The sequence below is a fragment of the Wolffia australiana genome, chromosome 3 (assembly GCF_029677425.1).
Source record: "Wolffia australiana isolate 7733 chromosome 3, ASM2967742v1".
Classification (NCBI taxonomy): domain Eukaryota; kingdom Viridiplantae; phylum Streptophyta; class Magnoliopsida; order Alismatales; family Araceae; genus Wolffia; species Wolffia australiana.
In genome coordinates this window covers 16986061-17012075 of record NC_135837.1, presented here as the reverse complement: position 1 = coordinate 17012075, position 26015 = coordinate 16986061, and the positions used below count along the sequence as shown (strand labels likewise).

Genomic DNA, 26015 nt, shown 5'->3' with positions numbered 1-26015 from the left:
TCCCGACGATAACGCTCCAGTGTTTGTATGTCCGTCAAGATGGGCTGATAGTTACCCAATTCCTGGGTTATCGCCTCAATGCGTCCAAAGTAGTTCTAGAGCATTGAATCACCCTGCTGGCACGATATAAGTGCTTCAAAGATCTCCACCGTGCGACCAAAATTACTCCAACTTGCGTACATACTCTCCAGCGTAGCCCATAGTTGTTTGGCGGGATGGATTCGAGCGAGGGATTCAGCAATTGGCTGCTCAATACTCCAGAACATCCATGATAAAATGGGTTAATCCAGTGACTTCCACGCTGCATATTTTGACGATGTCAAGCTGGGAGGCTTCGTCGTCAAATGGTGACTCAAGTTATGAGACATCAGGAAGTGTTCAAACCATTATGTCCACTACCCATAATTTTTGCCATTGAAGATATATGTCAATCGGTGCAGTTGCACCATGATGGAGTGTCTCTAGGTAGGTTGTGCAAGTGGAGTCTCTAGTGGCAAAATAATCCCTCCCAAGGGATTCGAATTGCTCGTGTTGTCCATATCTCAAGATGGAGTGCTGGTCGAGCCAGGTGAATGAATGAGCAGTCGTGAGAGAGAGCTGGCAGCGCTGGTCGATGAGAAGAGAAGATGATCACCACAAAGAAAACAACCACTGCGAGGAGATATGACGGCGCTAGGCAGCGCTGGTGACATCAGCCAAGAAATGTGGTTGTCCAATAAGGACTTGCTGGTGAGAAAGCTGACAAGGAGAATCCGCCGCCACAGAAAATTAGCCCAAGAATATGGGCCAAGAAAGACTTTCCACCAAAGTAAGATTCTTCCGAATTAGCCCAATAAGATTTGCGGCGGAGTAAGACGGAGAGAAAGAATTGCACCGGATTAGCCCAAGAAGAGTTTTCCACGGTCAATTTTCTTCGAAGATAAACTGTCACCTGAGAACTGTCGCCTGACTGAGCAAAGAAGATTAGCCAAGTAAGTCTCCTTCAGCCGAAGGATGTTCCACGATGGAGAGAAATTGATCCACGAGCAGCTCTTCTTGAGCAAGATATAAACTGTTGCCTAAGAACCGTCGCCTATCTGAAGAACCACCATGAGCAAGATATAAGCAAGATTAGCCAAGCAAGTCTCGGCAAAAGGAGACTTCCGTGATGGGGAGAAATTGCCAGAGGGAAGTCACCCAAGAAGATGGGGCAAGAAGATGGAGCAGAATGTTCCGCCAGAAAGAAGTCGCCCAAGAAGAGGGGGCAAGAAATACTAGCCGCCGGAGATGAAAATGTTGGCGAGAAGGAGTGGCCGCTCGACGATGATGGCAAGGACTCTACCAGAGGGTGGTTGGTGGCGACGACGACGTCAACGCACCATCTTCAGACGCGCCGCCATAGTCATCTGAGACGCCTCGCATGCTAACCCGTCATCAACGTCAACTGAAGAACTACCATGATGACGACCACATCAATGCACCGACGATGGACGCGCCTCCACTTACACAGGACATACCCCCCGTCATGACACGTCGCCAACGACAACTGCAGAACCATTCATGACGTGATGAGTCTACACGTCGTCTCGTCTTTGACGGTTATTTTATTTCTTATTTTCTCTTTCCTCCAAGGCCTATACGTAGGCCAATGTTGCAAAAGAATACTTAGCGAGTTTATGTCAAGAGTTGAGTTTTTCTCTCCTTGGAAGGCTCGCCCTATCTTCCCCATCCCATTCCGACCGCAGCCACCGCCACGCACTGTGCCCATGGCCACCACCCTGCGCCCCTGCCGCCCGCTCCCTGTTCCTTGGCGTCAGCCTGCACAAGCGCTCGCCCCGCGCAGGCGCTCGTCCACACAAGCGCTTGCCCTGCGCAGGCCACCTGCGCCCGCCGCGCGTCCGGTCACTCGCGCCCGCAGCGCGCCCAAACGCCCGCGCCCACCGCGTGCCTGGTCGCCCGCAGAGTCCCCGGTTACCTGTGCGTGGCCGCCGTGCCCCCAGACGCCCTTGCCACCACAGGTCGCCGCGCATACTGTTTAGGTGTCGAGGCGCTGACCCGCACCCCGCAAGGGGGCGACTCCCCCCTTGACCCGCCGCCAACTGACCGCGCAGTTGGATCCGCGACACCCTGTCGAAGCGCACGTCAATCGTCCCGCCGACAACGCGTCAAGAATTTCCCAACTTCTTCACGCACTATTAAGTGTCAAGGTACTCCTACACTCTTTGGTGCGGTGTTCTTCATCCAATATTCTTCGAGTGTCCATCCGTCGGCGTCGGATTAGATTTGGATTTTGAGTCTTCTAAGGGAATCGCCCGTTCGAAGTTATTGATTTTGGTGCTTTGCATCACCACAGTGGCTGTAAGACAGTACTCCCACCCTCAACAAGGAAAGGGGCTGCACCATCAGTATGTTCACTGGACTTAATTTTCGAACTCGACCGTGTGATTTGTGGTCTGTTTTATCCTACCCTTTCCTTAGTCACCCAACATCCTATTTCCACTATATCCCATCCCGTTCCCTCTAGTCATCCTGCATCAATGGTTGCAAGGAGGATTCGCCCGAGAGGAAAAAACGCAGGAGAGGAAGAACCCTAGTTCTTGAGCTCTGATACCATGTGAACTAGAGAAGAAATGAAATTGTATTACACATGTGACTTAACTACGTTCCTTTACATAGAGAGACAGAGAGGGAGAGAGAGACGGGAGAGAGAGAGTGAAAGTAGATAGAGATGGATGAATTATGGGCCAAACTGGTTGGGTTAGGCCTTGTTTAACATAATACATGCCACACCCAAACTGGTTGGGTTAGGCCTAGGCTTAGAGAACAATGAAAACGGTGCATCTGTGGCAAATGCCATGCCTAATAGATAGATCAAAACAGTGAGAGCTGCCACAATGGTTGAAATTCTCGAGGTCATCGCCATCCACCGAGTAGAAGTGCTCTACGAGGGTTCCTTCTGAGGATCAACAACAAAGAGAACCTAATGGAGTCTGAAGAACAGAAGATCTAACATATAGTATGGCTGCGACTGCTGGACAACTCACAAAAGATGCAGCTTACTGTCAACGGCTGTAAACATATAATTAGGGAAAATCTAAAACATTCTAGCACCGATTAAGTTGCAGGAAAGCATACCCCAGTTGCATTGACTTTATGCGCCATTGATCGATGTTTCTCTTTGGTCAGAGATTCAGTTGGCCTTGTAGCTGTATACGGCGGCCCGCAGCTTTCTTATCTCTTCCCAGGACTCTGCCAGAAGGTGCTCCACGTAGAAGCAGGCAAGCGCCCCGCTGGTACAAGAAATGAAAGTCAACATCCTCGTATGGGAAAGTCAACCTTTGACGGAATTTTACCTCATCGGGCCAAGAGCGAGCCACATGGCATCCCACCGGAACTTGGGCAACCTGAGAATAAGAAACATTCCAAGGTCAAACCTGAAAATTTCAGATAGTTCTTAAATTTTTGTAAGAGTCAAAGGAGAGTTGACCGAAAAATGTGGTATAGCCAAAAAATAGCTAAGAGGACTGCAATTAGGCACGAGCTCCACAGCCAGGGAAGAGAAGAGCTCCGAACCTGGAGCCCCATTACAGCCATCAGGCAGGCAAGTATGCCGGCGAGATCTGCAGAGAGCAAATAATTTTAATTTATTTCTGAAATATATTTAATTTAGCAAATGAACCTACAGGTAGTGTTTCTGGACAATGACCAGAATCATCATCGTCATCAAACAACACGTCAACAACTACAGCCTGAGCAAAGGTGACACTTTTGTCATCGTGTCTCGCATTCTGAGCGAGGTTAACAAAGGATCAGTAAAAGGAGGCACAAGGACAAGAAAAAAATGTCATCATCATCCATGTGAGCGCAATGGATGATGACGATGATGATTTCATATCGTCATCATTATCAGAGATGGGGAACATTACCTTCAAGCTTCCCATCATCGCGTTAAATGGATTCCAAAAAGGTGTTTACCACATAAGAAAGAAGAATATAATTTCAAAATTGTTTAAGAATCAAGATAGAAATAATCACTAGAACCAACTGGAGAAAGATACTTCGGAAAAAGTCCACCAGCATGAGCACACTGAGTAAAGGGAATTGGAAATTATTAGAGGTAAAAGAAAGACAGCGAGACAGAGACACAAATACAGTGAGTTGAGATCTCTTTTTCTTATTTTTTGCTGAAAATAATTCAGCCTTGAATGGCCGAATGGGACCTAGGTAATTTTCAAAAGACCTCCTAAATTCTTCAGTTTGGCGAGTTCATCCTTTGATTATATTGGATATAAATCCTTACTTTCAAAACTATATATTTTGGCATGACACAGCTTATAGAAGATATGCGCAGTAAAACTATCAAGTCATTTCTTCAGCACAGAGATAATCAACATGAACATTACCAGGATATAAAAAAATCTGGGAAGGAAATCCCCAATAATGAAAGGAAGAAGTTCCCAAAAGATAATATAATACATACCTGCCAATGTGACCGCCCATGAACTAATATCCTCCATGAAATAAGCATGAAAACGCTGAAAAAAGGAATTCAAAATATGCGAAATGACAACATAGAATCCCCAAACTCAAATAATAATCCCATTTCTAAGTTTTGAAATATGCGGGACAGAATCAATTCATCAGGGCATAATATCTCCGTTGAGAAGGTAAAAAAGATTCAATTTTTTCAATCCATAACAAAGATGATCAGTTCGAAGAGAAGGTATCCTTACCCATTCCCAAGGATGAAGAACTTGTTGGAAGATGGAGTAGATCAAAAATCCCACGAAAATGAGTAGAATAGCCGAAAAAATACCCTGCCAGAGTGCAAAAATGGAATGAATTCAAACAGAAAGCGCGTCTATCTACGATCGATCACAAACGAGAATCTCACCCTCCACAAGCGGCTGCTCAGCGCGTGCTGCCTCTCGAAAGAAGAAACGAGTTCCAATTGCTCTGAAAAAGATACAAAACATTTGATGCATCGAATCGGAAGAACAGGACCAGATCACAAACAGAAAACTCCAAAATGAAGGGAAAATAGGTTACCGCGAGTATCAAGAGGCTGGAAATCGTCTCGAGTGGGGAGAGACAACCGATCGATCGCTTCTCTGCGTCTCGCCCTACTCCACGTCCTCCCCAGATTCATAGCTCCGTCAGATCACATATTCAAGACAAATGTTTTATTTTAATATTCGTTGCATTGTTATTGGGCCTAAAAACAGAATAAATGGGCCTATACAAGGGCTTTAAGAGATCTAAACTCGCGAATTTCTGCTGTTCATCGGCTGCGATCGACTGTGGAGTGAGCAAGAGAGAGCAGGCTGTAGAAGCCGGCGTCGATTGTGGTTCGTAATCTCGCGTTTTCTCTTTTCTCCATCTGTTTTTGTTTCTTTCACTTGCTTGATCGTTTCATTGATCCTTTGCGCCGCGTTTTTTGCCGCAAATTATCTCGTGGATCGATGGAATGTAATGCTGGAAAGTTATTCTTTGGTTCCTGACGATTAGCAGTAATTTGCAGTGCGAAAAGGAAATCTTTAAAAGTTTGGATGGGTAGGAGGATACTGAACGATGCTCTGAGGACTATCGTAAATGCTGAAAGGAGGGGAAAAGCCACCGCTAATTTGCAGCCAGTGTCCAATGTCATCGCTGATTTCCTCAAAGTGATGAAGAACCGAGGTGTGTTTGCGTACTAGTTGGCTTCGGTTACTCCATTGAAGATCTTGGGTCTAAATTTGTGGAAAAATATGAGGCAGACGTTAGTGTCTTGTCAGTTTGACTCCTCGACAATTTAATATAGTTCAACCTTCTTCTTGAGATCTTCCAATTATAATTGTTCAATTCCATCAGAAAATTATAATCACTATCAAATTCCTCTTCTTTCGTTAATGAACTTTAATTCGCTTCTTTTTCTATAGAATGTATACTCGCGTCGCTTATTTTTACTCATTTTGCATCTAAATCATTCGATACCTTATTCTGTTGAAATGGAAGTTGATATTTTTGTCATTTTCTTTCTCAGTTTGTCTCTTCAGGCTCATTCTCTTAAATCTCCCTAACATGTCGCTTCCTAATTATTTTAATAAACCTTCTAGCTGAGTGTATCTTAAATGGTACTGCATTAAACTTTACTAAGTTATTGAGGAAACTAGCATTAAACTTTACTAAGTTATTGAGGAAACTAGATGATAACCAACCCATTACACTTCAGCATATCGCTGTATCATTTTTGGATTGCAGGATATCACCTCTAATGATGATGTACGGGAATTTTTGTATTACTGTCTGCCAGAGAACCTCTTCACGGCTATTTATCTTTATTATATTGTATCATTTTTTTATATTTTCCCTTATTTTTTTACTAGCCCAGTAAGTTAAGAGCACACATTGTGACCCATAAATATTGGCTGATTTCCGAGAAGGAATATGATTCAGCCATTAGAAAAACTCTAATATGTGTTGCCAAGTTATAGCGAGATTTGCATTGTGTTGAATTTAGAAACTGGAGTGAAGGTCTCCCCATAATCAATCATGTAGGACTGTGTAGCATTCGGCTGCTATTGTGGCTTAGTGCTGCTCTAAGGTGCCATCTGCTGTATACTCTACAGTGAACACCCATCTACACCCCTATGGGAGCTTACCAGGTGGAGCTGCTACAATCATGTGTTCTTGGCTTAGACACAGAGCTGAGAGATGTAAGAATGGATTTTTTCAGGTCCCAGCTTGTGGTAACTCACTGATATGAACCTAGATCTAGGCTCGTATCGGGAAGACAGTAGAGAACGAGGAGAGGTAGAAATTCCCGGGGTAGAGAGAGGTGAAATGGGAATGGTCAGGGGAAGGCCGAGCAGAGGGGATCGGTCGAGGTCGAGCAACCTGAAGATGCGATGAGGTAGAGACAATCACAAGGATGGGGATTGTAGAGGGAGAGAGGGAGGACAGACTTAGACGTGGAGAGGGGAGACAAGAGTACTTCCTTCTTCTAATTTCTTGGCTGCCCTCCTAAAGGTAGGGCACCCTATTTAAAGGGAAATACATAATGGCAAATGACTAAAACGCCCTGCAGGCTAACATGACGAAATTACCCCTAGGATCCTATCACTCACCACATTAGGAGAGGTTACTTGACATCTTGAGTCCATTGGCTTTTCCCGTTTCTCAGGGCAATTGGTCATCCACTGTCGTCCTCCTCTACTGTAGCAAGTTGACCCAGAGTTCATCTGGTTCTCCATTTGTTCTGAAAGTATCTTCTCCATCTTCATCTTCTATATCAGTAGTGATAGGACCTGTCAAGGATTCCGATGCGTCCTGTTGGATGTTTGGTGCTTCCTTGAATAAAGCCTACAGGTCATCATATTGACTACTTGGAGCTTGCTCTGGTGTAGTTTGCAGATCTCCTAGAGGAGTGACATATTGAAGACTCTCACTTGTATTCTGTATTCCAGCCTTCTGTAGGTCTGTATTTTCGCATGCTCTTCCTTGCTTTTTGAAGAAACTCACATTTTCATTAAATATAACATCAGCAGATTGAAGAATTTCTTTGATGAAAGCACTTGTACCCCTATTGCATGTGCAAGTAGCCCACAGACACACATCACACAGATCAAGTGCCAAATATAACTCCTGGATTATGAACATGCATGAACACTGGTGCAACGAAATATCCTTGGTATCACATCTGTCCTCAACCGTATATGAGGATTGAACTTCGTCATCAGATCAACCATTTATGATTTTCTCACCAATAATTTTAGAAGCAGTTGATTGATGTTAGGTATGGCTGTCAAGACTGCTTCCCCACAGAAGACTTTGGATACTTCATAATGGACAAGTAATGATCAAGCCATAGTTGTTGCATGACCTATTTTCCTCTTTGCTACCCCTTTTTTATGTGAAGTATAGGCAGGAAGATTCATCTACCACACCTTTTTGACAAGGAAAAGTGACAGAGTTTTATTGTAGAATTCCTTTGCATTATCTGAGCTCAGCCTTTTAATAAATGCATAAAACTAATTTTCTATCATGCAAAAGAAATTCTCAACCGCAGTAGTGCCCTCTGACTGAACTCAAACAAGTAAATCCACATCAATCATGTACAATCATCAACGAATTTAATATACCACTTAGATCCCATCACACTTGTAGTGGATTGTCAGCCGCCTATGATTTTATCATGTATCTGTATTTGTACCTGTTTATATTTTCTGTATACTTATGTCCTTATCGGATATAAGTGAAGCGGATCCAGGCTATCGGGTCCACGATAGCCTGGATGCCTGAAACGCCCAGGTCACTTATAAAGAAACCCTAGGGCGTCGTCTAATGTATGGAGTTCTATAGCTCTTTTCTTAACGTGAGTTTCTTCTCTTTGTTCTTCCCTTCTCTATCCTAAATCCGGATTAGGGTTAGGGCTTGACATGGTATCAGAGCAGAGATCACTGGAGACCTTGCCCTCTGTCGGTTTCTAGCTGGCGTTTTTTTGTTTGGGAGCTTCTCAACATTGTAGCTCGTGGGTTAATCTTCTGGTGAAGGCTTGGTAGTTCCATAGTCTACAGAAGGGTTGTATTTCAGATGGCGGCTACAACATCTGTTCCAAATAAGAGCTTGCAAATCTCGGAGACATCTCCTCACCGGTTGGTGATACAATCAGTTCCGGAAGCAGTGAAGTATACTGGCCTCAATTTACTTCATTGGAGCAAGTATGTAGAGATGATATTGGAAGGAAAAGGTCTGAGTCATCATTTGACCAAGGAAGATAGTTCTTCAGATGCGAATTTCTTACAATGGAAAGCCAATGACGCTCCTATTCGTGCGTGGCTCCTTAGTAGCTTGAAGCCTGAATTTTTCAACAAGTATCTACTTTTGGGTTCTTCAAAACAAATATGGGACACAGTCCATAAGAGTTGTCTGCAGCAAAGCAATGAGTGGCATATTTACGATTTAACAATCAAGATTGCTATGGTCAAACAAGGAGATCGAACAGTCCAACAATATGTTTCTGAACTTGAAGGTTTGTGGCAAGAACTTGATCATTTTAGAAGTGGAACCTTGGAAAACTGTGCTTGTCAGCAGTATATGCAGAAAGATCGACTTTATCGTTTCCTTGGTGGCCTGAAAAGTGATTACGACTTCCTCAAAAGTCAAATATTGAATCGTGAGCATGTCCCAACCTTGGAACAAGCTATTCAACAAATACTTGAAGAGGAATGTCGACTACACTCCAACGAATCATCGGAGGATCTTGGCACTGTCATGGCAGCAAAATTCAAACCTCGAAAGTCTGCACTTCCGTCTTCGGGTGATCAGCCCCAGGAGATAGTTGTATGTTCACATTGCAAGAAAAGGGGCCAAAAGAAAGAAACTTGCTGGGATCTTCATGGGAAACCACAAGAGGTTTGGATCTGTTCACATTGTAACAAGAAGGGCCACAAAAAGGAGACTTGCTGGGATCTCCATGGGAAACCAAAGAACTACACACAAGCCCATGTGGCCAAGGATGTAAAGGCTGAAAAAGGTCAAGAAGCTGTCAGTGTCTCCGAAGTGTCAATGTCTGAATTCCTTCAACTCAAAGAAAAACTCAAGATGTTGAAGAACATGAACTCTAATGCAACGAGCTCATCCATGGCATGCTCTGGTAAGAGCTTTGCACTCTTCGGATCTACATCTATTTCTCCGTAATCGAGTTGGCTTTTGGATTCTGGAGCATCCAGCCATATGACTCCTCATCGATCTAATTTTTCGACATATTTTCCTAGAAGTAACCTACCTAAAGTGTTTACAGCAAGTGGTGACAGATTACCCGTAACAGGGATAGGCACTGTTTCTATTCATGGGTTGGGAAAGATACATAATGTTCTTCATGTCCCAAAAATTCAAGCTCAACTTTTTTCTCCTCAACGCAATGTGAAAGATACATCAACTATACTAACTCTGAGTTCTGATGGTTGTTTTGTATGGAACAAGAAGTTGAACCGAAGGATTGGCTCAATTGAGGAGCGAGATGGCCTGCTTCACGTGGCAGATTACTCGCCTACTGGATTGGCTGTCCGGGAATCGCATCCGTCGAACGACACTGAGCTGCCAGTGTGGGAACAAGTTAAATTATTTCATTCTCGTTTGGGGCATCCATCTTTTGACCTTTTGGGAATGATTTTTCCATGTTTTGCGAAGAAGTGTGACCTTTCTAAAATAGTATGTGATGCTTGTCAATATGCAAAACATCGCTGAGCAACCTTTAATCGCCACAGTAGGCATCAAAATGTACCCTTTGGATTAATCCATAGTGATGTTTGGGGGCCAAGTCCTACGATCTCTCCAAAGGGTGCACAGTGGTTTATTGTTTTTGTGGATGATTGTACTCGTTACACGTGGTCATGCCTGTTGAAGCACAAATCAGAAGTAACTGATATAGTCAAAAGTTTCTGCATCTTAGTGCAAACTCAATATCAAACACAAGTTAAGATCTTCCGATCCGATAATGCCAAAGACTTCTTCAACAATAGCCTCTCAAAATTCTTCAAGGAACGTGGTATAATTCATGAATCATCGTGCGTGAAAACACCTCAACAAAATGGTGTTGCAGAGCGCAAGATTGGTCATATTGTTACTACAACTCGTGCTCTTCTATTTCATCAATCGGTGCCCAAATATCTGTGGGGTGAGGCCTTATCAACTTCAATTCATCTTATAAATCGTCTCCCATCCAAGGTGCTGGAATTCAAAAGCCCAATTGATCTGATGTCCCAAGCATTTCCTAATGTGACGTTTCGTACTGGACTCAAGCCAAGGGTCTTTGGGTGTGTTGTATTTGTTCATGTTCATGATCCGGTAGATAAATTAAGTCCAAGAGCTTTGAAGTGTGCTTTCGTGGGCTATTCCTCTACACAGAAGGGATATCGATGCTATCATCCTCCAACAAAACAGTTGTATGTATCTCTTGATGTTACATTCCAAGAACAAGAGAGCTACTTTGGTGATTCTCCTCTATTAGATGAGTGGCTAGTAGATACAGAAAGTACAGACCAGCCGGCGAATAAAGACTATCAAGCTATAAATATGAACTATTCAATTCCATCCTCTACTATTCAATCGAGTGCAGAAGCTGAAGTCTCACCTATTCAGGCACTACCGGAAGTGGGTGACTGGATGGGAGATCCTCCTGGGGGGGAATCAAGTACTCCTATTCTTCCTAATAAAACGACGGAAACAACTCCTTTCATCTCTGGCGAAGATTTAGAATCAGATTTGGGCTGACCTATAGCTCTCCAGAAAGGACGGCGAGCATGTACTCAGAATCCTCAGTATATATTCTCTAACCTCGTCACCTATGAAAAGATACATCCTGAATACCGAGCGTTTTTAGCTGCAATTGATAGTGAAACCATTCCAGAGACGTGGAGTGAAGCTTCACGTGACCCAAAGTGGCGAGAAGCCATGGATTTGGAGATGGAAGCATTGGCCAAAAACCGGACATGGGAGATGGTGCAACTGTTGGATGGAAAGGAACCAGTTGGATGTAGATGGGTATATACCATTAAACACAGGGCTGATTGATCTGTTGAGAGATACAAGGCTCGCTTGGTGGCAAAGGGATACACCCAAACATATGGGATTGACTATGAGGAGACCTTTGTGCCCGTTGCAAAGTTGAATACTGTTCGTATTCTTGTGGGGGCTGCAGCTACCTACAATTGGAAGTTACATCAGTATGATATTAAAAACGCTTTCTTACATGGAGATCTAGAGGAAGAAATATATATGCAAATTCCTCCGGGATATTATTCTAATTCCCCAAAGGGGTGGGTGTGTAAACTCAAGAAGACATTATATGGGTTAAAACAGTCATCACGAGCTTGGTTCGGAAATTCTCCCAAACTATGTTGAAGCTGGGATATGAGCAAAGCAGCGGGGATCATACGCTCTTTGTTAAAGCTAATGCTAACGGAAAACTTGCTGCCCTTCTAGTATATGTTGATGATATTATTATCACAGGAGATGACGAGGCTGAGATACAACGATTACGTCAGAGGTTATGTGAACATTTTGAAATTAAATCTCTTGGACTGCTCAGATATTTCCTGGGTATTGAGGTAGCTTATTCTCCTGAAGGTATCTTAATTCGCAATGCAAATATATTTTGGATATCTTACGCGAGGATGAAATGGAAGACTGCAAGCCTTCAAATATTCCTATTGATCAAAATGTTGTGTTGGGACTGTGTGAGGATTCACCTCTGGTTGACCCACTGAGATATCGAAAACTAATTGGGAAACTAATTTATCTGAATCACACTCTACCAGATATCACTTATACTGTTAATCAATTGAGCCAATTCATGCAAAGTCCTCGAGAACCTCATCTGAAAGCTGCTCATAAACTGTTGGCATACTTGAAGGGGACAGCTGGACATGGCTTATTATTTCGCCGTGGAGGGAAACCAATCTTGGAAGCCTATACTGATTCAGATTATGGTGGTTCCGTGGTAGACAGTCGATGTACTGGTGGATACTGTTCGTATTTCGGTGGAAATCTTATTACATGGAGAAGCAAGAAACAGAGGGAGGTATGTCTTTCAAGTGCTGAAGCAGAGTTTCGAGCCCTACTTAAGGGGATTTGTGAAGTTATCTGGATTCAAGGCATATTGGAAGATCTTCATATTCCACAGAAAGCAGCTACCACAATCTGGTGTGACAGCAAATCAGCAATCGACATGGCTCATAATCCTGTAGTACCAGATCAGACAAAGCACATGCGTATTCGAAGACATTTTGTTCGACAGAAAATCGATGACAAGGTTGTGCAGATCAAGCATGTTCCATCGGCAGATCAAGTAGCGGATATTCTTACAAAAGGACTATCTGGAAAGACTTTTCAGCGGCTATTCTCCAAGCTGGGGATGTAGAGCATCTACTTACCCGCTTGAGGGGGGTTGTCAGCCGCCTATGATTTTATCATGTATCTGTATTTGTACCTGTTTATATTTTCTGTATACTTATGTCCTTATCGGATATAAGTGAAGCGGATCCAGGCTATCGGGTCCACGATAGCCTGGATGCCTGAAACGCCCAGGTTACTTATAAAGAAACCCTAGGGTGCCGTCTAATGTATGGAGTTCTATAGCTCTTTTCGTAACGTGAGTTTCTTCTCTTTGTTCTTCCCTTCTCTATCCTAAATCCGGATTAGGGTTAGGGCTTGACATGGATGATGGCCCCCACACATCAGAGTAAACGAGCATAAATGGACTTGTACACCGTTCAGTTTTCCCAGTGAAAGATGCACATTTATGATTAGAAGATCGCCATGTATCACATATAACATTGCAGAAGTCCACGCTCTTAAAAAACGTGGGAAAAGGAGTTTTAAGACTTCAAATGAAGAATGTCCACGAGGAAAATGCATCAGCTTGAGTGGCTCCACATGTCTGCTACACTCCTGCTTTTTAAAGGCAATGTTGGAGACACGGTTTCCACCAGTGAAGTCGCTACGTACACCAGCCGTTTCTTCTCCTTAAAAAGTGAAGTTATAGTGAAGGTAAAAACTCAAAATCTTTGAAAAGATTCATAGGTGATATAAGTTGTGCCCTGAGGCCTGGAACATGAAGAACATGTCTAACCATGCCCAGGTCACGGATATTAAGACCGCCTATGAGACTGATATAATATCGCCGATCAGTGTACTCTCACCTATCCCCTTTATAAATATTGTCGTCTTAAATTATGACTAATGAGGGGTCATATGACATGTTGCACTTGTACCAATAATACACTCCAATAAGATATGATGAAGGATAAGAAGTTGGCTCACCAGCTGGGCCCATGGACATAGAGCTTATCAGAGTTTTGAGCTGCTCAAATTCTTCCTTCAGTCACTCATAATCTACAACGGGTATGGTTTTTTCACTTTCTCCTCATCCTTCTCCAGTTCCTGGCTCAACCTCTTAGGCATCTGCTGCATTAGCTTGTGCAGTTTTGAGTCGTGGGTGCAGGATGTAGGAAGTGTGCTCCGTATAGTTTCTCTTCTTACAATGGGAGCTCTTTAAATTGGATTTATTCTTATTCCCTTGTCCTCTATGATCTGAGACATCTTCCCTATCTTTTTTCTGGTTTTTGCTGATTGCCCTTGATGCTCCCGTATTTTGCTCCATCTTGACCAAAGGTCTTGTTCCAGCTTCATCTGTGCCATTTCCAGGTAGTTGATTAAGTCTATTCTCTTCGTCTAGTACAATTTTGATGCCCTCTACAAGGTCAGAACATGCACTCAATTGAGAATTTGACTTTCTAAGTTCTCAAATTCTTTATTCAATCCCATCAAAAACTGAATAGACAATCTTGTAACCTTGACCACCACTCTTCAGGATTTTTGATAGGTCTGAAATGATCAACCGCCAACTAAAGAGTTTGGAGCTCTTGCACATATTCTGCAACAAACTAGTCACTAGTTCAAAAAATTTCCAGGTGTGGCTTTTTCACAGTTTTTCTGGAGATGATCCCAAATCCTTTTTGTGGTCTTCAAATATAGATACTTTCCAACTAGATCACTCTGTGAACTTTCCAGCTACCATCGACGGACCTCGCTATAGCTCAACGACACATGCTAAGGTTTTTCTAAAATGGCTGCATCATCTTCTTTCTAGGCTCTCAGCCCATACTTAAGGGTTACAATGTGGGCCCTAAAATTACTGCGCCTAGTAACAAAATAAGAGAAAAGATAAAAAAGAATGATACAATATAATAAAAGATAAAAAGCCATGAACGTCTCTGGCTGACAACCCCTCAAGCTGGTGATTAGATACTCCTTATTCATGGCTTGCCCAGCAGTTGGTTGAAAAATGACTTTGTCAATCCTTTGGCAAAGATATCGGATGAACGGATTTGATGTCTGTGATGTCGACATGTCCTTGGTCGATTTTCTCCCTGAGCCAATGTTTGTTCATCTTAATATGCTTTGTTTTGTCATGTAGAACAGGGTTATGTATAATCTCAATGGCTGCTTTGCAATCGCCGTATACAGTGGGCTTCGGCTGCTTCATTCCAAACCCTGCGAGGATATCCCTCATCCTCGACCAATGCCTAAAACGGGTCTCAGCACTGGACTGTAATATTTCTGACTGCTTCTTACTCTTCCTGGTGATCAAATTCCCTTCTAGGAATGAGCGATAGCCTGATGTAGACCTTTTATCAATGGGTAAGCCTGACCAATCAGCGCCAGTATACGCCTCCACATCTACTCCCCATTGACAGCTGGAGAATATCTCTTCACGTGCAGATCCCTTCAAATACTATAATACCTTGTAAGGTGCGTCAAAATGAGGCTTTCTGGGTGTCCATAAGTCTGCTTAATAACCTGACTGCAAATGCAATATCAGGTCTTGTATGATTCAGGTAAAGTTTTCCTACCTGCCTTGGGTATTGGCTTTTGCGCCAGGAGGACTCTTATTCAGAAAGTCGTAATCTTATATTTGGATCAATAGGCACTGGGGAGGGTTTTCATCCGCTCTGTTTGGTCTCCTTATCGTAGTCTCCAAGGTCGAAGGAGTATGCCACCTCAATGCCAGGGAATATCTTAAGCCTCCCGAGTGCTTTGATTTCAAACAACTCTGACAGTCCAGCACTAAAGGCTTGATTCCCAATATTTTACCTGTGATACTAATGTCATCAACAGACACAAGTAAAGTTGAGACTTTAGAATCAGAATGCTTCACAAATAAAGTGTGGTCCCCGCTTGCTTATAACCCATATTTCTTAGGCTGAGGAATGTGTTCTTCACGTCATACTGTGGTAGTATGCGTCCCAACTATACTCTTGTTTGCTGTCAGCTGGAAGAGGAGGAAGTTGTCAGTAACTTTTTCTTATCTTAGCTCGTTTACTCATCTTGTGAACCCAACGTATTTATATCTTTGCATTAGTTTAGCCATTCGTCCAAGGATCACACTGTATGATCTCGATTAGTGATATTTATTACAGATCAATTAATAAGTATTATGATATTTGACTCCAGATAAGGCCTCAAATTGCATTTCTATATCTCAAAATATTGTCTTTTGAATGTAATATGACCCCAATGTATCTAGGGTCTCTCATCATTCAGCCCAATAGGGGCATTTAGGTCAATTAGACCTTTTGTAATCCCTTTAAATAGAGCAGCCCTCCCTTGAGGAGGGTAGCCAAGAAGTATCACAAAGATGTGTCTGGCTCCCTCCGGCGACGTCCATTCCGCCGGACCCCTCTCGCAGGCGACGTCCATTCTGCCTGCCCTCATCCTGCCATAGTCCATCCCGGCACGCCGACGACCATCCTTGCGTCTTCTCCCTCCCTTTTCGTCTTCTCCCCGACACGAACCAGCAGGCTCGTATCAGAACGCGATATATACTCAGAACTGTAGGATTTCATAATTGACCTCCGTTAATGATACAGAATCTTCAGCTCCGTTAATGATCGGGTCCAAAATCTTTCCAAAAACCCAACTTATGACCTTCTCGTTTATCGCAGGTTATGTCAAAGATTTCCAAGTGTACGATCCACACAGAGTGGGAAAAATTACAGTGGAATTGCAGGGAAGGATTACTGATTGCCGGGCCGTAATGCATAGAAAGGACGTGAAGGCAACGGAGATCCAAGAATACACCACACGGACGCTTCCTACTCGGCAGGTCTTGAACATCCTCACTCTGTTATAATCTCAATTCCTCTGTTCTACCTTGATTACCTTGCCTTTGTTTTAGCATTCCTCGCTAAAGAAAAAGATGACCCATTGTATACTGTTAAATATATATTACTTGGAAGATTTAATGAACATTTGATGCATATAATCTTGCATATTTCATGAATACGCTATGTATCTATCCATTTCTGAGTAAGGTAATCTTACGTTATTCATCATCGATGAATGCCTCTTTATTGGGGCGAGATAATCATTTTCCACTCGGCAGGTCTTGAACTTCCTCACTCTGTTATAATCTTAATTCCTCTGTTTTACCTTGATTACCTTGGCTTTGTTTATGCGTTCCAAGATGACCCATAATATAATGTTGATTATAATGTCTTGGAAGATTTCATGAATATTTGATGCATATAATCTTGAATATTTCACGAATACGCGATGTATTTATCCATTTCTGAGCATGATGATCATGCGTCATTCATTATCGATGAGTGCATCTTTATTTGAGCAAAATAATCCTGCGGAATTCACTGTCGATGAATGTATCTATAGTTGTGCAAGACATCAACTCCTTTGTTTATTTTCTATAACTAAATCTACATTTGAGCCGTATACATCTGTTGCTATTGATTATTTGTATCCGATATTTGCAAAAGATAGTTCTGCACTGTCTAGTATTTATTATCCATCGATAGATCATTATTTTTCATTCTAACTTCAAATAAATGAGTAATTGAGCAATATACGGATTTGAGCAAGTACTAAGGGAGTAATTGATTCTATCTAATTTAACCTTATTCCATTTAATTGAGTGAAAATTGCTTCAGTCTACAGTTATTTCAAAAAGAGTAATTGTTACATGACTTATTTTTTTAATTTTCTGTTTTGGTTCTCTGCAGTGGGGGTACGTGGTTATAACAACACCCAATGGGATTCTGGATCACGAGGAGGCCATCAAACAAAACGTGGGTGGCCAAGTTCTTGGTTTCTTTCATTAAACTAGCATGAAAATCTGAAAAATTTAGCGAATTTCTTTCAATTCTAAAAGAATTACTAATTCTGGCTCTCCCTGGGCGATCACGCGCAAATGAACAAATCAACATGCAGTCTATTATCCCATAGTTTGGCAGTCATGCAACATAGTTTTCCAGCAAATTATTTGAACAGCTTGAAATCTTTAGGATGAACAAAATTTGGGGCATGAAATGGTTCTAACCAATCGCTTCTTGATCGGCCGCTTAGATTTCTGATCATCAAACGGGGTAGCCAGTGATGGCGAAACCTCTGCCAGCAATCTCTCCAACGCAGAACCAAGCAAAGAGCTCGATACCGAAGAGCGCCGCGATTCCTGCATCTTCAACCTTGATCTCCGCCCTGTTCTTCCATAGATGCTTCACGGTATCAAGCTCTTTCCAGAATGATTCATACCGTCCGGGAAGGCTGCCAATTTCACAATTCCACATTTCAGCAAATAATTACCCACCTTTCAATTCGAGTTTTTTTTTTGGCCAATCAGTTCCAAATTGTAAAATTTCATCGAAGATGTAGTAGACATATGATTATAAAACATAGGTCTTGTACTGGGGAAATTTTGTAACTCGGGTAATTATCGGTATCAAGCTCTTTCTGGAATGATTTATACCTCCCGGGAAGGCAGCCGATTTCAGATTTCACATTTCAGCAAATAACTACCCACCCTTCAATTCGAGTTTCTTTTTTTTGGTCGCTCAGTTTCAAAATTGTAAAATTTAATCAGAGATGTGGTCGAAATATGATTGTAAATCTGGGTTTAGTACTGAGGAAAGTTTTGTAACTCTGAGAAGAAATTCAAAGTATCCAGCTCTTTCCAGAAATATTCACACCGACCAGGAAGGCTACCAAATTCACAATTAAATAACAACCCACCCTTCAATTTGAGTTTTTTTTCGGTCAGTCAGTTTCCAAATTGTAAAATTTCATCAGAGATGTAGTAGCAATGTGATTGAAAATTCTGGGTTTTGTACTGGGGAAAATTTGTAACTCTGAGAAGAAATTCAAAGTATCCAGCTCTTTCCAGAATGACTCATACCGGCCAGGAAGGCTACCAAATTCACAATTAAATAACTACCCACCCTTCAGTTAGAATTTTTTCCGGTCAGTCAGTTTCCAAATTGCAAAATTTCATCAGATATGTAGTAGCAATATAATTGTAAAATCTGGGTTTTGTACTAGGGAAAATTTTGTAACTCTGAGAAGAAATCCAAAGAATCCAGCTCTTTCCGGAATGATTCATACCGATCAGGAAGGCTACCCAATTCACAATTGAATAACTACCCACCCTTCAAAGTGAATTTTTTTCCGATCAGTCAGTTTCCAAATTGTAAAATTTCATCAGAGATGTAGCAGCGATACGATTGAAAAATCTGAATTTTGTGCTCGGGAAAATTTTGTCACTCTGAGATGAAATTCCAGTTTTGAAAAGAGAAATTTGAATCGCACCTTGCTAGACGGGTGTAGAACAATTGCTTGGACAGTTCGTTGCATTTCTCGATGGAAGGTGGGCTCTGGACAAACTGCTGATTTTTCTCCAGGAGCTGCTTGTAGTACGCGCAACCGTGCTTGGCCACGAACTGAGAGGCTTGAGTCGCCTTAGATTGAAGCTGGAGGAGCTTCGACGCCATTTTCAAGCACCGAAAAAGGTCTGCCAAACAAAAAAATCAATAAATCAAAGATAATGGCTCAAAGATTCAAGACGGAAAACGATAATGCAGCGTCGAAAAATCAAGAAAAAAACACAGATCGCGTCAATCCGGAGACAGATAAGAAAGATAACCAAGCACAATACTCAGATCCGGATCGCAGAACACGTAACAAACTCGAACAGAGGAATCACAATCTGGGGGAAATCAAACCCAAATCAGACGGCCAACACCTCCGATCTAGAACACGGCACACTCTACCTCGGAGAAAAACCTAATACGATTGATAGAACGAAGCAGGAAGCCGCGAAAATAGGGAAAAAAACGGAAAAAAAAATCTCGATTCTTCTCGTCGATTGGGAAACTTCAAACACGGAAACGATGGCGACTCGAAATGCCGTAGAAACCGATGGAAGAACAGACCTCAGCCGGCCGGAAGACGCAGGAAGAAGCGGATTGCTCGCCCTCCGCCGGCTTCTCTCGTCGCCGAGTGAACTGTTTAGGGCTTCTCCCTATTCTTCAACGAAGCTAGCCAACTATCAGTCTATCACGCCCTCTCCTCCCACGCGTTAATGGGCCGTCAAAGGCCCAACAGCCCAACTCCCCAAGAAGCGCAGAAACTGTCTATTTATAATTAAATAAAAAAATAACTGGACGGCTCAGAAAAGTCAATTTTAATCACAGATTAATTAGACTATAGAAAATAGAAGGTGATGATTGCACTGAACAGCTGGGCAAACCAATACAGTGTAGGGGATTCTTCCATTACAGAGAAAACAGTGGCAGGAAGAGGAAGACAGTCTCCAGAGTCTGCTGTCTCTCTTTCCTTCTTATTACAACACAAGGACGAAGAGAGATAAAGTAGAGCAGTGTAGAGAGAGAAAGAGAAAGTAGAGGGCAATAGAGATAAAGTAGAGCAGTGTAGAGAGAGAAAGAGAAAGCAGAAGGTACAATAAAGAGAAAGTAGAGCAGTGTAGAGAGAGAAAGAGAAAGTAAAGAGTACAATAAAGAGAAAGTAGAGCAGTGTAGGGAGAGAAAGAGAAAGAAGAGGGTAATAGAGAGAAAATAGATGTGTAGAGAGAGAAAGAGAGTAGAGAGTAGAGAGTAGAGAGTATAATAGAGAGAGGGTAGAGCCGTGGAGAGATGAATGAGAAAGTAAAGAGTGTAACAGAGAGAAAGAAGAGCAGTGTAGGGAGAGAAAGAGGGAGGGATTAGAGATAAGAGCAGAGAGAGAAGAGAGTTGTTGGGGTTGACTGAAAATACTTCATTAGGGTAGATATTAAAGCAGAGTAGAGATAGGTAGAAAGAGAGGAAAAAGAGTACAGAGGAGTTTGGGTTGAGTGAAAATACCACACTGCTGAAGAGAGTAGAGAGAGAGAGAGTAAAGTAGAATTTAGAGCAGAGAGAGAGAGAAAGAGAGTGCAGACAGTACACTGGAGAGAGTAGAGAGAGATGTGGTTGAGTTCACTTGGTCCACCAGAGGAGGAAGTCCTTGCGGCGGTTGATCTTCTTCTGGAGCTGGAGTATTCCGTAGAGGAGGGCCTCCGCCGTGGGGGGGCAGCCGGGCACGTAGATGTCGACTGGGACGATGCGGTCGCAGCCACGTACCACCGAGTACGAGTAGTGGTAGTATCCCCCGCCATTGGCGCAGCTCCCCATCGATATCACCCACCTCGGCTCCGGCATCTGGTCGTACACCCTGCAGACCCAGCCACGCGTAGAGAGATATAGATGGTTTGAGGACACGATTATAGATTATATTAACCGGGTAAGGAAAAAAATATATCAAAAATTATGATGATTCAATTCAATGGCCCAACAATCTTATGAATAAATGGAATGGCATTGAAGAACAACTAGACATGGTCGTTCTGTTCTTTTTGTGCGAATTTGTGCGAATTGTTTGTTCTGTTCGGATTTCTGAACAGAACAAAAACAAATTAGAACAGAACATCGCACAGAACCACGTGTGCAGTTCCTTTGTTCGCGTTGTGCGGATTTTGTTCTACTTTGTGCGATTGTGTGAATTTGTGCGAATTTTGTTCGTTTTTTGAAAAAAAAAGAACAGAACAAAGAACAAGGCCCTGTGCAGTTCTTTTGTGCGAATTTTTTGTTCGTTTAAGATGAACAGAACAGAACAACCATGTCTAAGAACAACATATTGCTTACAGATGAAAAGTAGGGCCTTTTGCCATCAGCCATAGCTTTTAGCACAGTTGATATGCACTTGAATCTAACATGTTCAAATCCCAAAAACAACGCACTACACTTAGGACCGTAAATAGGCCATCGGCACGTGTTGTGGGGGAGTGTTGAAGTACTACATGCTCCTTAAAGATGAAAAGTAGCACCCTAGCTATCAGCTATAGCTTTTAGCACAGTTGGTTAACGCTTGAATCTAACAGTCTGGGTTACAGAGATGATTCTTGTTGGACACTAACATCGTGCCAAATTGTTAAAAATATTAGTAGTCCCCTTACTGTTAACTATTCCTTTTAGCAGTGGTAAGCACTCAACTTCTAACAATCCTAAAACCAAAAGTGAGCAGGACGAAAACCAATATCAAGGCTTCAAAAGAATTGGCACACTTGAAGGTGAAAATACCACAGAAAAAAATCCTAGAGTATCGGAATTTAGTAAGACTGCCAAGAAACATGATACGGTTTCCCATAAGAGTATATGAGAAAAGAAAAGAGGGAGCCAAATAAACAACGTTGACCTCATGCGTCCGGATTTAGTAAGACTGCCCAAGAAATATGATACGGTTTCCCATAAGAGTAAATTAGAGGTGAGACCTCAAAGAAAGGCATCTGCAGGCAGTTAGACTTCTTGGAGGGTGTGGGGGATCTTGGAGAGACCAGCTGTATGCGGCAAAAGTTTTCTGAGGAGATTCGTACCATCAAGAGGAGCTAGCTACAGGGGGATCGGCGTCCACTAGGATTTCTGAAGAAGAATCTAGCTTTGCAATTGAGACATTACATTTGTAAGTTGCATTTTTTTATCTTTTTCTTACCAATTCGATACAGATCGTATCAAAACAGCAGTAAGGAAATGGGAGAGGAGAATCTCCGGTCTAGCCAAAGCCACTGTGGCAACCATCTTCCAAGAATTCTATAATCCTTTATATAATGGGAGGAGTTCTCCTCACTCATAGCTTAAGTGGCACACATGAGCCATAGCTTTTTCTTCGTCTTTTTCAGGTAGGAAACGTAGGTCCAGTAGAATTCCGTATAAAAAATGATGATGAACAGAAGACCCAAATAGGTTTTGTTCTGGATTGAATTTTTTCCTGTTATGTTTTGTCCCATCAACAAACTTCACATAAGCATAATCCCATACACCATAATTGAATCAGTGTTTCAGAGAGAAGAGAACTCGGTTGTGGCTCTCTAGTTATCACCTTATAGTCAAAGAGATGGCAATTGATACGATCCTAACGGTGTATTGGGATGTAACCGTTGACTTACTTGAATGTCAACGCACTGATTATCAGAGGGATCACAAGAAGAAGGTGGGGTTTGATTGACATACGACAGATATTAGTATATATATATATATATAGAGAGAGAGAGAGAGATGATCCATGAGAATATAGAGCCAGATAAAGATCCAGTAAAGGAGTGGTGACGTCAGGAAAAGGGGATGCCGAGAGTAATAGACTAAGGAGATTAAGATGTGGGAGAAAGTGAGGTTTGGAATATCCAGCAACAATCTCCAACATAAGCGCATACTGAGAGGAGGGGTAACCCTTCTTATAAAGGGAATACGCAACGCAGAATATCCCAAAATACCCAAAATACTCCCTAGTGAAATGAGAATCGTATTAGAAATCAGATTATGTGTTTTTAAAAATTAAGGCCTTTTGCGATACATCGGTTCATCCAGAATGCCCCTAACCTCCACATACCCAAACTCTAGGGAAAACACATCTCCTTCTTCACCCAATTCGGGTACAACGCTATCTATCTTTCTGTAAATCCTCTCTTTTATATAATTTCTTCATTACAGAACCATGATTTATAATAACTTTATCTTATTGTCAAACTAACTTCATCGGGGCATCAGCATCTTTGGAAGAGGATAGGAAGATGGTTAATCTGTCATCTTCCTTGCCGATCAAGTCCAAAAATAAATGATAAGTGAGAACGCGCAAAAATTATATGCCTAAAATTGAATCCCTCGATTTTTCTGTGACATAAATCCCCTTCGAGAAAACACAATCACGAACCCGCAAGAGACGTGAAGGACAAAATGTAAAAATCCATCAAGAAACAAATCCAACAGATAGAGATGATGCGACCTTTCATCTATATTCAAGGTCTGAAAACGGATTCATTTAAAAAAAGGTATTCAAAACGAATATATTTCGGCGGATAAGTTGCAAACGCATAGAAAATTGACAAAAAGGGCGAGAGAATCGAGAATTACTTTCGCAAAGCAGGAGCCATCTTGTTGGTGAGAGTCCCAGCGACGATCATGCAATCAGACTGGCGAGGGCTTGGACGGAAGATGACGCCGAAGCGATCCAAATCGTACCTAGCCGCGCCGGTGTGCATCATCTCCACAGCGCAGCAAGCGAGGCCGAAAGTCATGGGCCAGATCGAACCTCGGCGGGCCCAATTGAGCAGATCGTCGACCTTGGAGATCACATATTCCACCGCCTTGGGAAGGCCGGCCGGCGACGACGGCGATGGCGGGGGCGGCCGAGCGTAGGTCGCCGGCGTGGCGGAGCCGGCGGACGAGGAGTAGGCTACAAAGGGCTGGATCGGGGCCGCCCTCTGCGTCGCCGTGAGGGCCAGACACGCTGTTCTCGGCAGCAGAGCCATGGATGGAAGGAGCGAGCTTTCGCGAGAGACGAAGAAAAAAAAATAGAAACCCCCACCTCTCTCTGGACTCTTCTCAACTATTTATAGAGGTCATACCGTCATCCGTCTGGGGAACGGCACGGATGACGGTCTGGGAGGGCCGATACTGTGACATATAGTTTGTCATGACTCCTGTGGACCAAACCACAGTCCACCATTTCCAGGGGAACCGGCAGCCCCCACTCGTTTGCCACCCCCCCCCCCCCCCAACCCCTCCACACGCCCCCCCCCCCCTCGTCGGTGCCCCCCCCCCTCCCTCCCATGCTTCCCGGGGCCTACTGCCTGCCATCCTCCACCCCTCGTGGTGCCCCCTCCCTCCCATGCTTCCCGTCGGGGCCTACTCGTCTGCCATCCTCGCCCCGGCCTTGTCCGCGCAATAGGCGCCCCCTTGTCTGCCACCCCCACGGCTCGCCAGCACCCCTCACCCCTCGTCGTTGCCCACCATCCCCCCCCTACCCCCGCTCTCTTGCCATCGTCCCCATACCCCCCCCCCCTCGCCTCTCTCGCTCTCTTGCCGCTGCCCAATCCCCACCCCCACCGTGCTCGCCGTCACCCCTGATGGAAATATGTGTGGCCGGCAAGCCACTCACACATTCCACAGATCGTTCCAAGTTCATTAATATAGCATGTGTGATGCTTATAATGAAGTCCATGAATACATGATCGGACTTAGTGAATTATGATGAGATCGTAATATGGAGATCACTAGTCTTTAAGCATGTGTTCTAAACATTCATATTCAAAGGATACGCGAGAAGGACATCAAAGTACCCAAATAAAATAGCACTATCTAGCCTCACTCATATGATAAGTATGGCCAGTCCCGTAGCCATTAGTGTGGAGACGCTAAGGATAGATACCGGACTGTCAATCATGCCAATTCACATCACGGTTATGTAAGTAGTCCTTACACCTGAGACACCAAAGACGTCTTGTGATGTCGGATGTCATCGGAGACATCGTCCGACCGGTACCGAGACGAAGCTCAAATACCTAGATGGTGTTAGTCATTGTTAGTGACGTCGTCCGACGGATAAATCCCTAAGGAGATGAAACTATGTGATGCGATGCACTCAAGGCGGACGTACGTGTAGGGCCCCGACTCGTGGGGATTCGTTGAGCTCCATTCTTTGGCGTGGGCGACCGTTGACCGTGTCGGTGACCTTCTGACCCTCATCGGAGTGACAACAGTGACTATAGTGTCGAACGGAATGTTTCTGTTGGCGTTCGCATGTAACGGACGGACTCGACCCGTACCTAAGAATTCACTTGTGACATAGTTTTTTCGATATAAACTCTCACCTACTTCAAACCCAAAGAGCGGTGGAGTGCAACCAAAAAATATATTGAAAGACGTAATATAACTGACGAGCAAGGGGGACGACATACCTTGTCGGTGGCGGCATTCGTAGTTGGAGTCATCATTCGAGCAGGGGTCAATGCGGGCAGGTAGGTGGAGGTGTGTTGTTGACCAGCACGGCTTGGCTCGATTGGCAGCGGTGTCGCGGTGCAGGAGCGTGATGCCGGAGGTTGGAGGGGAGGACGAGGTCGAGTGGAAGGTGCGACGGCTTGGTGGCACTAGCAACGATCGTAGCTCAGCAGCGCAGCAGGCAGTGCATGGCAACATGCGTCAACTACGAATGCGTGGGGTGCGAGTGGTGGCGTTGGTGTAATGCAGGGCACGGTCGACAAAAGTAGACAAGGAAAATATAGAAGTAATCAAGAATCTATCTCTACCTACCAATCTAAAGCAACTTAGAGGATTCCTTGGCCATGCAAGCTTCTACGAGAGATTCATTCAAGACTTCGCTAAGATGTCTAAACCTTTGACTAA

At 43.4% G+C, this 26015-nt stretch overlaps 4 protein-coding genes across 13 annotated transcripts; 1 reads left to right on the top strand and 3 right to left on the bottom strand.

Moving 5' to 3' along the window:
* Window positions 1–2599: 2599 nt before the first annotated feature.
* LOC144701113 (histone-lysine N-methyltransferase) lies at window positions 2600–5183 on the bottom strand. Of its 10 annotated transcripts, none has more exons than XR_013580924.1 (8): window positions 5029–5182; window positions 4874–4935; window positions 4713–4796; window positions 4460–4514; window positions 3467–3599; window positions 3333–3383; window positions 3115–3269; window positions 2600–3048 (listed from the first exon to the last, which is right to left on the bottom strand). XR_013580924.1 is itself a non-coding variant. In XM_078572824.1 (8 exons), exons 1-7 carry the CDS (start codon window positions 5126–5128, stop codon window positions 3162–3164), a joined length of 507 nt encoding a protein of 168 aa, XP_078428950.1. In that variant the 5' UTR covers window positions 5129–5183; the 3' UTR covers window positions 2600–3048; window positions 3115–3161. The 10 variants fall into 10 exon arrangements, 6 of the variants coding, with proteins under 6 accessions (XP_078428950.1, XP_078428952.1, XP_078428951.1 ...); XR_013580926.1 differs by having other exon boundaries at window positions 2600–3038; XR_013580925.1 differs by having other exon boundaries at window positions 2600–2935.
* Window positions 5184–5186: 3 nt separating this feature from the next.
* On the top strand, window positions 5187–17704 carry LOC144701115 (small ribosomal subunit protein uS8my-like). Its single transcript, XM_078572828.1, has 4 exons — window positions 5187–5327; window positions 5501–5658; window positions 16467–16627; window positions 17538–17704. Exons 2-4 carry the CDS (start codon window positions 5529–5531, stop codon window positions 17634–17636), a joined length of 390 nt encoding a protein of 129 aa, XP_078428954.1. The 5' UTR covers window positions 5187–5327; window positions 5501–5528; the 3' UTR covers window positions 17637–17704.
* A 22-nt stretch (window positions 17705–17726) lies between these two features.
* LOC144701116 (uncharacterized) lies at window positions 17727–19899 on the bottom strand. Its single transcript, XM_078572829.1, has 3 exons — window positions 19740–19899; window positions 19117–19318; window positions 17727–18078 (listed from the first exon to the last, which is right to left on the bottom strand). The coding sequence occupies exons 2-3, from the start codon at window positions 19296–19298 to the stop codon at window positions 17892–17894; spliced, it is 369 nt and encodes a 122-aa protein (XP_078428955.1). The 5' UTR covers window positions 19299–19318; window positions 19740–19899; the 3' UTR covers window positions 17727–17891.
* Window positions 19900–19984: 85 nt separating this feature from the next.
* Window positions 19985–24194, bottom strand: LOC144701112 (NADH-ubiquinone oxidoreductase 20 kDa subunit). The gene is made up of 2 exons (XM_078572821.1): window positions 23745–24194; window positions 19985–21015 (listed from the first exon to the last, which is right to left on the bottom strand). Exons 1-2 carry the CDS (start codon window positions 24140–24142, stop codon window positions 20781–20783), a joined length of 633 nt encoding a protein of 210 aa, XP_078428947.1. The 5' UTR covers window positions 24143–24194; the 3' UTR covers window positions 19985–20780.
* Window positions 24195–26015: the final 1821 nt, after the last annotated feature.

Bases quoted from the DNA above. Each gene is read 5' to 3' on its own strand.
- LOC144701113 (XM_078572822.1), bottom strand. From the start codon at position 5,128: ATGAATCTGGGGAGGACGTGGAGTAGGGCGAGACGCAGAGAAGCGATC. The intron at 4,936-5,028 runs GTAACCTATTTT...TATCTTTTTCAG, and splicing joins CCAGCCTCTTGATACTCGCG to AGCAATTGGAACTCGTTTCT. The intron at 4,515-4,712 runs GTAAGGATACCT...TCCTTTTTTCAG, and splicing joins TTCTTCATCCTTGGGAATGG to CGTTTTCATGCTTATTTCAT.
- LOC144701115 (XM_078572828.1), top strand. From the start codon at position 5,529: ATGGGTAGGAGGATACTGAACGATGCTCTGAGGACTATCGTAAATGCT. The intron at 5,659-16,466 runs GTGTGTTTGCGT...CGTTTATCGCAG, and splicing joins CAAAGTGATGAAGAACCGAG to GTTATGTCAAAGATTTCCAA. The intron at 16,628-17,537 runs GTCTTGAACATC...GGTTCTCTGCAG, and splicing joins GGACGCTTCCTACTCGGCAG to TGGGGGTACGTGGTTATAAC.
- LOC144701116 (XM_078572829.1), bottom strand. From the start codon at position 19,298: ATGGCGTCGAAGCTCCTCCAGCTTCAATCTAAGGCGACTCAAGCCTCT. The intron at 18,079-19,116 runs GTGCGATTCAAA...TGAAATTGGCAG, and splicing joins TTCTACACCCGTCTAGCAAG to CCTTCCCGGACGGTATGAAT.
- LOC144701112 (XM_078572821.1), bottom strand. From the start codon at position 24,142: ATGGCTCTGCTGCCGAGAACAGCGTGTCTGGCCCTCACGGCGACGCAG. The intron at 21,016-23,744 runs GTAATTCTCGAT...CTGGGTCTGCAG, and splicing joins ATGGCTCCTGCTTTGCGAAA to GGTGTACGACCAGATGCCGG.